This window comes from Stegodyphus dumicola, chromosome 6 (genome assembly GCF_044657685.1).
Source record: "Stegodyphus dumicola isolate Sdum_Otavi_A_Nest chromosome 6, ASM4465768v1".
Taxonomy (NCBI): domain Eukaryota; kingdom Metazoa; phylum Arthropoda; class Arachnida; order Araneae; family Eresidae; genus Stegodyphus; species Stegodyphus dumicola.
Window position 1 is genome coordinate 149,173,943 of NC_140773.1, and position 13,125 is coordinate 149,187,067.

The 13,125-nt window shown below is 31.8% G+C and overlaps 1 protein-coding gene across 3 annotated transcripts in view; it reads right to left on the minus strand.

The window, feature by feature from the left end:
- LOC118198106 (uncharacterized) overlaps window positions 1-13,125 on the minus strand; it is a 207,124-nt gene that overhangs the window by 26,976 nt on the left and 167,023 nt on the right. For 2 of the 3 annotated variants that reach the window (XM_085818997.1, XM_085818998.1), the window contains exons 21-22: window positions 8,353-8,396; window positions 7,891-8,028 (exon numbers count right to left, since the gene is read on the minus strand). In XM_085818997.1, coding sequence (XP_085675123.1) covers window positions 7,891-8,028; window positions 8,353-8,396 — 182 coding nt within the window. The remainder of the gene's footprint in view (window positions 1-7,890; window positions 8,029-8,352; window positions 8,397-13,125) is intronic. The other variant, XM_035369711.2, reaches the window with a different exon arrangement.

Genomic DNA, 13,125 nt, shown 5'->3' on the forward strand with positions numbered 1-13,125 from the left:
TTTGTATATGTGGCTTCATTAATTAAAAGTGTTCTTCATACCTCATTATCTTAATTGTTGGCCTTGAGATGTCTTTCCAATTTATTTATAATACGAAAGTAGGTTATAGTTCTATTTTTGAATTTATCAATAATTCATAGTCACCCTTTATAACTTAATCTTTATGTCAAAAAGCATGAAACTGTATTAAGATTTGTGGGCTTAAATTAAATATTTATAAGAAATTTTTTTCCCTCCTTTCTGCATACCTTTGCCACATAACTGGAAGCACACTCGACACTGGAGGTATGGAGGTATGATTTAGAATGTATGGAGTTTAAATCCTGACAAGAGCAAAGATGATTTCTTCAATTTTCTGGCATAAAAACAAATTCTAAAAGTAAATCTACAAGTGGCACCCAAACTAAAAGGCGGTGGACGCTAATTCTTCACAACCAGAGTTTGCTGACTGGGTCCACTAATCTCCAACCGTCCTTTAAAAGAGGAAGTATATAAGGTATTTTCATCCTCCTTTTTGCATACCTTTGTGATGTAACTAGAAGCACACTCAAAGTGGATTCAGGAGGTCTTGAGTTTGGCCACAGCATTGGGGTTTTCTTCAGTTACCTGACTTGAAAAAATTCTAAAAGACTTTACTAAATTTAAAAAACTGCCTCCTCAGATACTACATACTTAAAACATGAAAATATGTCAACAGCTCTTCTTTTGCATCAGATTAAAAATGTGCAAATACAGTAAAAGATGCAAAAGTTCTACACTTTACAGAAAACAATTTGTAAGATTTTTTTAAGGGGAAAAAAAACTATAAAATTATTTTATGTAGTTTATATTCTACTTTTTTAATTGCAATTATCTAAAAATTCTGCAACACACTGATCAGAAAATTTCCAGGATATGTCATCTTTCAAATTGTGATAATTTACCTGCATAAAGTAAATTATTTATTTTTAAAAACTTCTAAAAATGAACAATAACATTAGATATTATACTTCATACAAAGACTATCCCAATAAAACATAAAGTGAAACAGTAGGAATCGTGAAAGCAACATATTTTACTTTCAAATACAGTTTTTCAAAAAATTGTACAAAGTAACAGTTTTAGAAGAGTTTATAGTTTATTTATTTAATAATTTCTAACAAGAATCTACTTATTGTTTTATATTAACACCATCAGACAATACCAAGGAAATATGTAATGACAATTAGAAGGATGTTTTCTCATATATAAAGTGAGTTTCGCAGCTACTTTTTTCCACTGCTGTTGCTATTATGGAATTATTCAAATACGCTCAAAATAATGTCACACAATTTATATTAAAAGGCGGTGATAAATTCAGAGTCCTTCAATGTATGCAAACAATTTAAAGATCCATGATTCCAAGTAATAAAAACAGTTTGGCAAGTAACCTAATGTTATAATAAATGAATCATAAAGAGACAAAACCTATTATACTATCACAGAGGAAAGCATTGCCATTATAGATCACTTATTGAAGGCTACTTGATAGATAGCTTCATCAAATAGAGCAGAAAAATTAAAACGTTTGGTTTTAAGAAGCACCATGATTCAACTTCATTCAAAACATCAGAATCATCAATATGGCTTTAGGCTTTATAAGCATCTGATACCAACAGACACACCACCTGCCACATATGGCACTGAAGTTCCTTACAGGATACTCACAATTCTGGAAAAGAGTTTTTAATCATTAATTATTGCATGGTGCTGCCTTTCCAAGCCTCTTTGATAATAAAATAGTATTACCATACATTGGATTACCCACCATCATCACTGCCAAAGAAATTTCATCTTGCAAATGTTGGTAAAGCCATTACTGATCTACTTCTTTAATCATATGAGTTTGCTGCTTCAGTGGCTACCACAAAGTGCTTCTTTTGCTATTGATAAGTACTGTAATACTGATACAAAACTTTATATGATAAAAAGTAAATATCCAAGCATATTAAACCTTGTTAATCATGCTGCTGAGTTATCTACCTACTATTGCAGTGTGAAATACTAAAGCACTTTTAATGAGAAGTTGTGGAGCATCCACTGGACCAGTGGTCAGCAAAGTCATTATTCAAAAGAGCCAAAGATCACCAGTACAACAATTAAGATTTATTTTGAGAGCTAAATTTCCTTTCAAGAACCAAGTTTGTAGGAGTAGGTTTAAACTAGCTACTAACATTAAATAAAACCAGATATTATATTAATAATAGTCTTATTTTTTGACAAAAATATTTTTTACATTAAAATAAAAATATGACAAAACATGCATATAATGAGAAAAATGATCTTGCATTTCCTTGGAAAGTTTGGATAAGTCAGGTTTGTATGTAGTTATTTTTAATTTTAAACAGGATTCCAGATTCTCATCAATATAACAATTTCTCAATTTACATTTGATAAGGTTCATACTTAAAAAAGGATGTTCACATGTATATGTAGAGTTAAAGAGTGAAAGGACAGCAAATGCTATTTTTTTAATTGATCATATGAGTCAGGAATACTATTTTAGGTAATGGAAATTATCATATCTTCCTTCTTCAGGTCTTTCAAAACGGACCACTTTTGCTGTGAACTAAGATCATATTTATTGTCTCCATATCAGCATCAAGGCATTCAAAATATGGAGCTCCATAACTCTTGTTTTTTAACTCCAGTAATAGTAATTCAAAAGCACCAATCCTCCCCCCCCCCAATATTAAAGAAAGAAAAATTTAGTTAAGTCAGGACTGAGATATTTTCTAACAAAGGTTAACATAGCTATGCTCTTTCTGAACTACTAGCCACCTAGCCAGTATAGTAGTTTGTGGTGCTGACTGCCATACCGATGGGACTGGATTCAAATTTTAAAGAAGTATGGATGTTTGCAAGATAAGTGGTTAATGGTAAGGGAAGAGTGATGGGAGACCCTTGGACCCCCTTCCCAAGTTGATCTTCCTCAAAATGACGGAGGAACTGCAGTTAGTGAGGCAGGACTATGCTTGTACGACCATTGGTGAACTAATGATGGACCAATGATGGGGTGCTACCCACGTCTACCTATAATGGTTTTTGAATTCCTTGAAATCTCCATAGAAAAGCTTCCATCATATTTAAAATTGTTGTTTTGAAATTGTAAATATCAAATTATTTATATTATCAAATTATGAAGTTATTATGTATTATTATTTATATTATCAATTTATTTATTAATTATTTATTATTATTTATATTATCGAATTATTTTCTTGGCTATGTTTCAGAAGGCTTGGAAAGTGAATTAATGTTCCTCTTTCAAAATCTTGAGGGAAAAAAGATAAACAGTTTTCAAATGAAATGAGATTTTTCAGCATCGTATTTATTGTGTTTCCTTTCTCCTGCAGTTTACAATTAAGACTGTTTAGAAGAGATATAATGAAATAGAATTTTTGAATCCACTGTTTGTCCACCAGTTCAGGATAGTCTGTACCTTCTCAAGGAGTAATGCTTTAATTTCTATTAATAAGGAATTGAAACATTTTAAAATGCTTCCTCTTAAAAGCCAACATACCTTACTATGCAGCAGAAGATCTGCATGTTCACTCTTCATTTCACATAAAAATTCTGTATATTTGCAATGATAAAGAGCTTTAACTAAAATTCTGCTGACAATCCATTTCCATAGTATCAAAAATTTCTTTCAGAAATGTCTGCATACAAAGTGCTTCTAGATAAATGTTGCAATGGTAAACAAGTATCTCATGGTTCATTAATATAGAGACAAAAACCTTCTCTCACTCTGTCATATTTTATGTCTCATATGTTGAAATTGAAACAATTTTATTGAGAGGGATATGATATTTCTCAATGCATTCAGTGATGATATTTGCAATATTTCTCACACATGTTTGACCTTTCAGTTTCAATAATCCTAAAAGTTCCTGTTTAGAACCTGTAGATGAAATAAATCAAATGAAATTGAAGCTTGTTCTATGCCATTTATGTTACAAGATTTGTCAAAAGCTATTTATAAAGATGAAATCCATTTAAGATCATTAATTTGCTGATTAGTTATATTCAAAGACATTTTGACTGATCTCTCTTTTACTGTTTTAGCAGAAGGTGATAAATCTTTAATTTCTTTTTAAGAATTTCTGCTTTGTTCTTAAAATTCTTGAATGACTCTTTTGATGCATTTATTTAAAATAAATTTTAATGTATTCACCATCTGTGTATGGTTTGCTTCTCTTCCTAATCTCTTGACTAACAATCAAGCTTGCAATTTTAACATTGCTGAAAGATTGCACTCAATAATTGTGTGTGTGTGATTATGGCAAAGCCTCGAGGGATATCTGCCTAAGGGGCGGAATGCCTTCATGGAGGATTTTCTAAGGGAAACTGGCTCTTACATACATTACACATGAAGAAAACCATGAAAATGTCCATGCAGCCAGCCCGTTCGCGGGATTCAAACCTCGGACCGAACTACCAGTGTTCAGTGACTTTACAGCTCAACCGCTGGTGGGCTGCACTCAATAATTAAATAGAGAACTTGATTTTCCTTTACTCTTCTGAAGTTCTTCAACTGCTTTCTTCCTCGAATCACCGGCGGAATATTTACTCCCAAATCATGTATATTTTGTTGTATCCTGTATTTCCAAATTTTATTTTATATTATACATTAATTTTTTTAACACATAAGGCAGATGAAAGCCATTTGAGTTTTGAAAAATTCATAAATGTGAATGATTCAGCCCATTCAACTTTAAATTCATGGTTTTCATCTTCTGTTTTATTTTGCAGCCATGTCAAATAGGTGGCATCTAAAAACATGTCTTGTTTTATAACAATAAAAGTTGCAACATATAGTCATAAAACCTTATGAAATTGATGACAAATATAACAGTAAGATTTGCAGCTGACTGAAAGATATAAACAGGATAATGCACCGAGTAGGCACTCTCATTGCTACATCAGGCATGCTAGACACTGACCAATGTAAATACTAATGGACCAGAATAAGCTGTGACTGGCTCAACTCATATGTTAGTTGCATGTGCCTCCTCCATGCCAATCCCACACCATGTTAATCCAACCAACACCTCACAGCATGCATGTAGTCGAAATTAATTAATGGCAAAGCCACACTCGAGTGGCTAAAGAGCCACATGCATCTCACAAGCCATAGTTTGCCAACCACTGTACAAGATCAATCTTGAGTTTTCAAACCATTTAAAATGTTTCTCAAACTCACATATTTTAATCAAGCTATAACAAATGAATGATTCTAGTGACCATCTTCTTTCTATGCAAAAGACATTCAGGAGTGATTATAACCCCATTTTAAAAAAATCATAAAAATTACCATGGCATAAAAATAACAATTTAAAAAAATCAGAATACTTATGTGATATACATATGCATACACACATTTTTAAATAATTTCATTAGGAAAGCAAAAAGCATAATTTTTTAATTTGTTAAGAATTAATTTATGTTTTACTACATCATTTCATAAAGTTATTGATATTTTTGGCTTCTCAACATTTTTTCTACTTTTCTGGGGGAGGGAGAAGATATTAAGTTCTAGGAATTACTGCATTTATATTTTTCTTTGCTAAGAATTATTATTCAGTATGATTTACAAGACACTTTGATGCAAAGAGTTTTCTCATATAAGAAGTTTTTGAAATTCACAGTGTTTTAAGTTTTAGATTTATGTCATTTCTGAAATGACATATTAGTTTTAAAGAAGAATTTGAGAAAATAATGAGTCTACATTTTACAAATATGAAAATTCTGTAATAAGAAAATTAAAAAAACTCAAAATTCCAACTATATCCAGACTGCAATCAGCACTGGACATTAACAAATTTGAATCGCATAAGAACACATACTAAATACAACATGCTGTGAGATATACAGTGGTGGCCAAAACTGTGGACACTTTTGGAAATTTTTATGTTTTTGAACTTTGTATGCTTATAGAAAATGTTACGTTTCACAAAATGCAAACTTGTATATATCATTTTAAAGAGAATTTATAACTGAATTCAATACACAACACAAAATTCAGTTATTTGCAATACAAAAAAAAAGTTAAACGATAATAGTAATCGATATACATTAGATAGTGATGATTGCAGTGAGTTATCAGTACCTAGTAGGGTACCCTTTATTTTTGATTACAGCTTCACATCGACGTTTCATTGAGTTAACAAGAGTTTTAAGCTCTTCTTTCGTTATTACATGATGCCAGGAAACAATTATAGCCTCAATTAGTTTCCTTTTATCTGATGGGCGCATCATTCAAACAAGAGTTTTCAAACGGAGCCACAAATTTTCGATAGGATTGAGGTCAGGATTGTTTCCTGGCCATGACAACAATTTAATGCTCTTTATACGAAACCACTCTTTCGATATTTTGGCCATGTGGCAAGGAGCAAAATCCTGCTGAAAAATAAACGAAGCATTGTTGGGAAAGAGATCTCTGATGGAAGGTAGAAGTTTTGGTTCTAGAATAGTGTCAATGTATTTTCTGGCATTCAGTGTCCCATCGATGACATGAAGGCGACCAATACCATCTACTGACATGAATGACCAAATCGTAACACTAACTGGGTTCTTCACAGTTGCTTGAATGCAGTCAGGATGTAGCTCTTCTCCTATTCTACATCTTACATATTTTCGCCCTTCACTACCGAATAACGATATCTTAGTTTCATCACTCCATATAACTTGTGACCACTGATCATCTGTCCAATTAATGTGTTCCTTTGCCCACTGTAGTCTTTTTTTTCGTTGCTGAAAATTAAGATAAGGCTTTTTTCGTGGAATTCTACCTCTCAGTCCAACATCTGTTAATCTTCTCCTGATAATTCTTGAACTGACAGAAACACCAGCATCATTCAGATCACTTCTGATGGCCGCTAATGACATTTTTCTATCTTGGAGACATAGTCTTTTTATTCTTCTGTCATCAATAGATGTGGTGTACCTTTTTGGGCTTCCTACTTCTTTTTTATTGAATTTGTCTCCTGATATCGTAAACAAAACTTAGACTGCAGATGAAGTCACTGAACCACCCACCTGTCTTGCAATTTCAGCATAGGAAAGACCACTTTCTCATAACACAATAATATTACATCTCTTTCTAGGTGTCCAATCTACTCTTTTATTTGATGTCATTGCTTCTTGACTAAATATTAAAAATTTTTACAAAATTCCTACTTGTAATTGCAGTGTATAAGAAACAGGTCCTCCTTCTACAGAACAAAGCAAAATAATGAATTGTTTCCAGTGTAAACATGATGTCAGCTTCTACTGGCAGTTACTAACATTTGATTGGTTCTCAGAACAAGAACAGTGATTGGCCAGGAAAGCTAGACATTACAAACCACTTCATAACTGTGTTTTTTATTTATATTAAAGTACATATAACGTTTTTTTGTATTGCAAATAATTGAATTTTGTGTTTTGTATTGAATTCAGTAATAAATTCTCTTTAAAATGATATATACAAATTTGCATTTCGTGAAACGTAACATTTTCTATAAGCATACAAAGTTCAAAAACATAAAAATTTCCAAAAGTGTCTACAATTTTGGCCACCACTGTATATCATTTTTATAAAACTTTTATTCCCAGAATACTCTTTCTGTGTTGACAACACATTTTGTTGGATTTAATTTGTATTTCAGTTCAAGATTCAAATACTTTTTACACATGATATAACTCATATTCTATCAATAATAGCTAGCAAATAGTCAAAAACAAAGTATACAAAATAATTTTAAATGCCTGTAATTTTCAAGCACAAAAGCTCTTTCTCAATAACAGTCAACTTCTTCATGAGAAAAACCTTCACTAAAAACATGTAATAAACATTATAAATTTTTAAATTTTTAATTTGAAACTTACTAGACTTCTCATTTTCATTTTCTGTTTTCATCAATGATTCATCAGGTTCTTCAATAAGAGCATCTAGATCATCTTCATCATCACTAATAGGATCATAATCAACACTCTCAGCAGTTATATATTCATCAACATCAGTAGCTGTAGTTAAGAATTTGTGCATAATTGAATATTTTTTAATTATTCAATAAGAAATTCATTGCAAATGCTATATTGCACAATTACATAAGTTTTATAATACAAAACTCACTATAATAAGTTTTACAAAATACACTAATTATATTACACTCTACCTTAAGAAAATACATTACAACAAATAACAAAATGTTACTGCATTAAATAAATACAATCTTAAAATTCTTTATATGAAGATGCAATTTTTAAAATATTATAATTCTATTATAAATTACAACATTTAAAATAGTACAATTCTATAATAATTTAACACAGCACTGTCCAACTTACCATAGCCAGCGGGCCATATTTTCTTCACCCAAACATTTCGGGGTCCGAGAAGGTTGATAAATGAAAAGTAAGTTTATGTAAATTAAAAAAATATTTTATTTATACTAAAAAGGAAACTTTAAATTATTTGTAATATATTAATGAGAACATTGTGGCCATTATTGTTTAGCAACATCTTTTAAGTCCACATCAATATTTGTTAAGGCAAGTCTAATTATATCTTCAAGAGTGGAATCTTTCAAAATGTTTCTATATTTTGACTTAGTATATTTCATATCGGAGTATGCACGCTCTCAGATATATGTACTTCCGAACACTGATCAGGGTTGCCACTCAAACAGGAGAATGAAATTCCCTGACTTTTCCAGGTTTTCCAGGTGTGTTTCAAGAAAATTCCAGTCTATTCGCGTAATGTACTTTAGCTACACTAAGAGGTAAATTAATTATGGTATTACTTGTATTGTGTAGCAAATTCACTTAATTATTCAATAAATCCCAGAGGACATTTATTCTTAATTATTCTTGGTATACTTTGTTTGATAATTTTGTTTACTTTTCCACTTAAGAAACTTAATAAAATTTAAGATATATAAATTGGATAACAAATGTATGTTTTATTTAATTATTACTCATGATCATCACCAGTTCAACACGAGGCTAATCCGGTCCTTATAAATCACAACGCAATGCTAAATAGTTAGGTTAGATTTTAGGTAAATTTAATTTGTGTGAGGTATGTTCTTAAAAAGCACCTTAACACTTGAAAACACAAATATAATTATAATAGTTGTTGTTTTCTCCATTGAAAATTGAGATTAGAATCTTCCCAATCTGGAATAAAATAAGGCTTTTTTTTGCAGACATTCTGCAGCTAAACGAAAGAAAGAAATCTAGTTTAATAAATTGAGGTATTTTATATTTATTTCGCAGCATACATAAGGAAAAAATATGTGCATTAAATTTCGTGATGGTATGTCATCATACTGCTAGAATTAATTTCAAGATTATGCCAGAGAAAATTTCCTGAAATTTGGAAATATTATTTACTAATAATAAATAAATTTAGAGGGAAGAAGCATCATTAAATTATACGAATAACATAAAAATAATTACTTAAAAATTGAATTAGAATAATCAACGATATTTTAGCAAATATAGTTATATTACATGGTTAGCCTAGATGACAGATTACTATTTTTTTATTTTACTGCAAAATGGCAAGGTATTTATTAAAAAGAAGAAAAAAAAAAAGTTTAAAAAGATTTTGCGGTAAAATTCTAGTACATGGTAAGGCTTTGGCACGATTTTGAAAATTGTCGCCAAGACCAAAATGACCCGTTTACTGCGTATCATCATGTTGCCAAATCCCATTGTACCATACATGGAGATTATTCTAACCAAAGAACGTCTATGCAAAGAATCTCTAATTCTTTGGTCTATGTAAAGAAGAAAAGGTTCCATACAAATAAAATGCTATTACGCCGCTAGAATGCGGAGGGAAAATATGCCAAGGGATTTGGCGACGGAACCTGGCGGCCAGAATTTCCCTTTCCGCGATGTGTACTGGAAATTGAGAAACGTGTTAAGAAGAAACGTTCTTTGACAAAAAGAAAGCTACGAAAATCCGTTTTTAAATTATTGCGAAAAATCCAAGAAGAAAGGTTATATCAAAGGACGTTTCTTCTTAGATTTTTCGCAATAATTTTAAAAACGGATTTTCGTAGTTTTTTCCCCCCCTGAAAATTACTAACCCATGAATTAATTTACTTGCGCCAAAAAATATTTTCTTTTCCTTTAGAGTTTAACCACTTGCGCTAAGACTAAACTTCACGGTTGCGGTGCCGTGCGCTACAATATAGCAAGCGGTAAAGTGTCTCATTTACGCCGCTCCGCATCTGCGAGTGCAATCCAGAGCTGTAAGAGCTGTAACAGAAATAAACAATCTCGTTGTTAGGCGACGTGTGCACCATGCTATTTTCATTTTTGAGATAAGTGCTTATCGACGTGGTGTTCACGTCGCTTGCAGTTTGAGACAAAAACATCTCGACGTGCGTGGCACGTCTTTTTAGCGCAAGTGGTTAAAGAAATTTTAAAGGATATTCATTTAATGAACTCTTGATAACGTGACTTTCGAACTTCGACACCGGTTTCGAGCTTTGGCAGCAGATATATCACGCATGCACAGCTGTTTCCCTCTATGATGGAACGGAGCCACGTCTGTTGCAGAGAGGTTTTCCTTCTTTACAATACATATTCTTTGATTCTAACCTCCATGGTACCGTATACTAAGATTAAACCCATTTTGTTTTATACGAGAACAGGTACTTTCTTTAGTTCATGCACTGCACATGCGATTCTCGAGAATACTGGAAACCAAAAGTTGCGGGAAACTTGCTTTGCCTTTCTAAAAGACAATCAAATTGGAGCTGCGAAAATTGGCTCTATGCCAGCTGCCCGAATGACACTCACGTGATATGCAATTCGCCAAAAAAGTTATCTCTTCCGACGTCGGCGCAAAAATCGCTTTTTTTGGCGGGATCATTGTATGAACTTCCCTGACTTTTCCAGATTTTGCCAAAAATACTTAAATTCCCTGACTTTTCCCTGAATTTTTTGGTCAATTTTCGAATTCCCTGACTTTTCCCGGTTCTCCCGGTTTTCCAGGTAGCGTGGCAACCCTGACTGATACAATTTGAAGTCCAAAATCTCTCAATTTTGGATATTTCTATTCCAGTTACTCCATGAGATGTAAAAATGGGTCAGTCTGCAGGTCTCATAATTCTATTTGATATTTAAGATCAATGGAGTTGATATCAATATTAATTGGATCACAAAATAAATCAATAAACGGTTTAAGATCATCAAATTGAGAAAATCTTTCATTGAAATCTGTAATTAGCATATCCAATTTTGGTAGAAATATTTTAAAATTCGCTTCTATATTACATTCCTTCATTTCTTCATATATCTCTTTACAAGATTCAAAATGAAATAAATTATTTTGCTCCAAATTAAACCTTAACAATTTTAATTTGTTTCTAAATCCAGCAACATATTTACACAGGCAACACACATTTTGATCTTGTCCTTGCAAGGCTTTATCAAAATATTTAAATAATTTGTAATTTTCGTTAGGAAAGCAAGTGAATAAATAAAATTTTTATCAACTAAATTTGCTGTTAAATTTTCAGCGACGGCTATTTCTGTAAGAAAAAGATGAACATCTTTTCAAAGTGTAAAGAATCTCGTCAAGCACTTTCCAGCACTTAACCAACGAACATTACTATGTAAAAGCAGATCTCCATACTCAGTTTCCAATTCATCCAAAAATGTTTTAAATTTTCGGCGTGTAAGAGAAAGATTTCCGCCGTGAATTAAATTAGTAATTTTGCAAACCTTCTCCATTACATCTTTTAGTTGTAGGAATAAACCACATAATACCTCCTGATGGATATTATAGCGTAACATACGTCATGTTATTCCTTCTTTTTGCAAAAGTCGCGCAAGCCCAATATTTTTACCCGTCATAGCTCTAGCACAGTGGTTTACAATAGCAGTGCACTTGTCAAATCCGCCATACTGCTCTACTGAACATTTTAATTGTTTTTGTAAATATCTTCACCTTTTGTTGTTCCGTGTAATGATTGTAATTTTAAAAGTTCTTCTGAATAATTATAGTTTTCATTTACAGTTCTTATAAAGATAAGCATTTTACTTGTATCGGAAATGTCTGTGCTTTCATCCAATGCTACCGAAAAATAGCAGCAACTATTGATTAGGTTTTCTAATTTATTAGTGATATGCATGCTAATCTCACTTATGCTGTTATCACATCTATAGACGCGCGCGCTTACCCGGGACTATTCCGAGAAACGAGATTCTAGTAGCACGGCTTTAAGCGGCAGGCTTCTGAGAAATGTTTCGTCTAGCTAGGAGGAACCTGTCCCGGCTACGAGCAACATTTTAAAACTTTTCCCAAAATGTTCCGGCTGGAGACATGTTCCTCGAACGTTCAACCAATCAGACGAAAGGTTAGCTTCTGAACGATCACGGGTAACTTTCAATATGGCGATGGCTCTCACTGTGAAGTGATGGACGGTGGAAATAGAGGCCGATTTAAATATTGCTGTTTTGTTGTAATACAACTGCCTGCGTCATTTTTTAAATGTGTATATATTCATTAAATATATAATCGTGGAAATTTCAGAGTTGACAGTGTTTTACGACGTTCTTGCATTTCGGATTTGTTTACAAATTGTTCGTAGCCAAAAGTTCGCCAAATTTGTCGTATTTCATGCTGATCGTGTATTATAACACTGTTATATAATAGAATTTTATTTCTTAAATTTGAATAATTTTTTAAAATCCGTTTGTATATGCGCGGAAATAATCAGTGACACATTTTAAACAGCATAAAAGATGCATAAAAAAGAAAAGCATAGCTTATGTAATAATGAGGATAATCATTAAATTTGTCTATTATTTTCATGTTATTAATGAAATACTTTTTGAATTATAAATACATTAGAAACTATACTTTTATTGTAAATGCTACATATTGAAACATTGAAAATTTATGGATTTATTATTATGCATGATGAAAAACATTTGTATATACATTCATTAATATAAATCTTATTCATTACATTAATACTAATAAATATATATTAACAACTTCTAAAACATTGCATCTCTCTATCTGTATGTAAATATATGACTTATTAGATGTGTATATATATATATGTATGTATGAATACAAAAATGAACATTGCC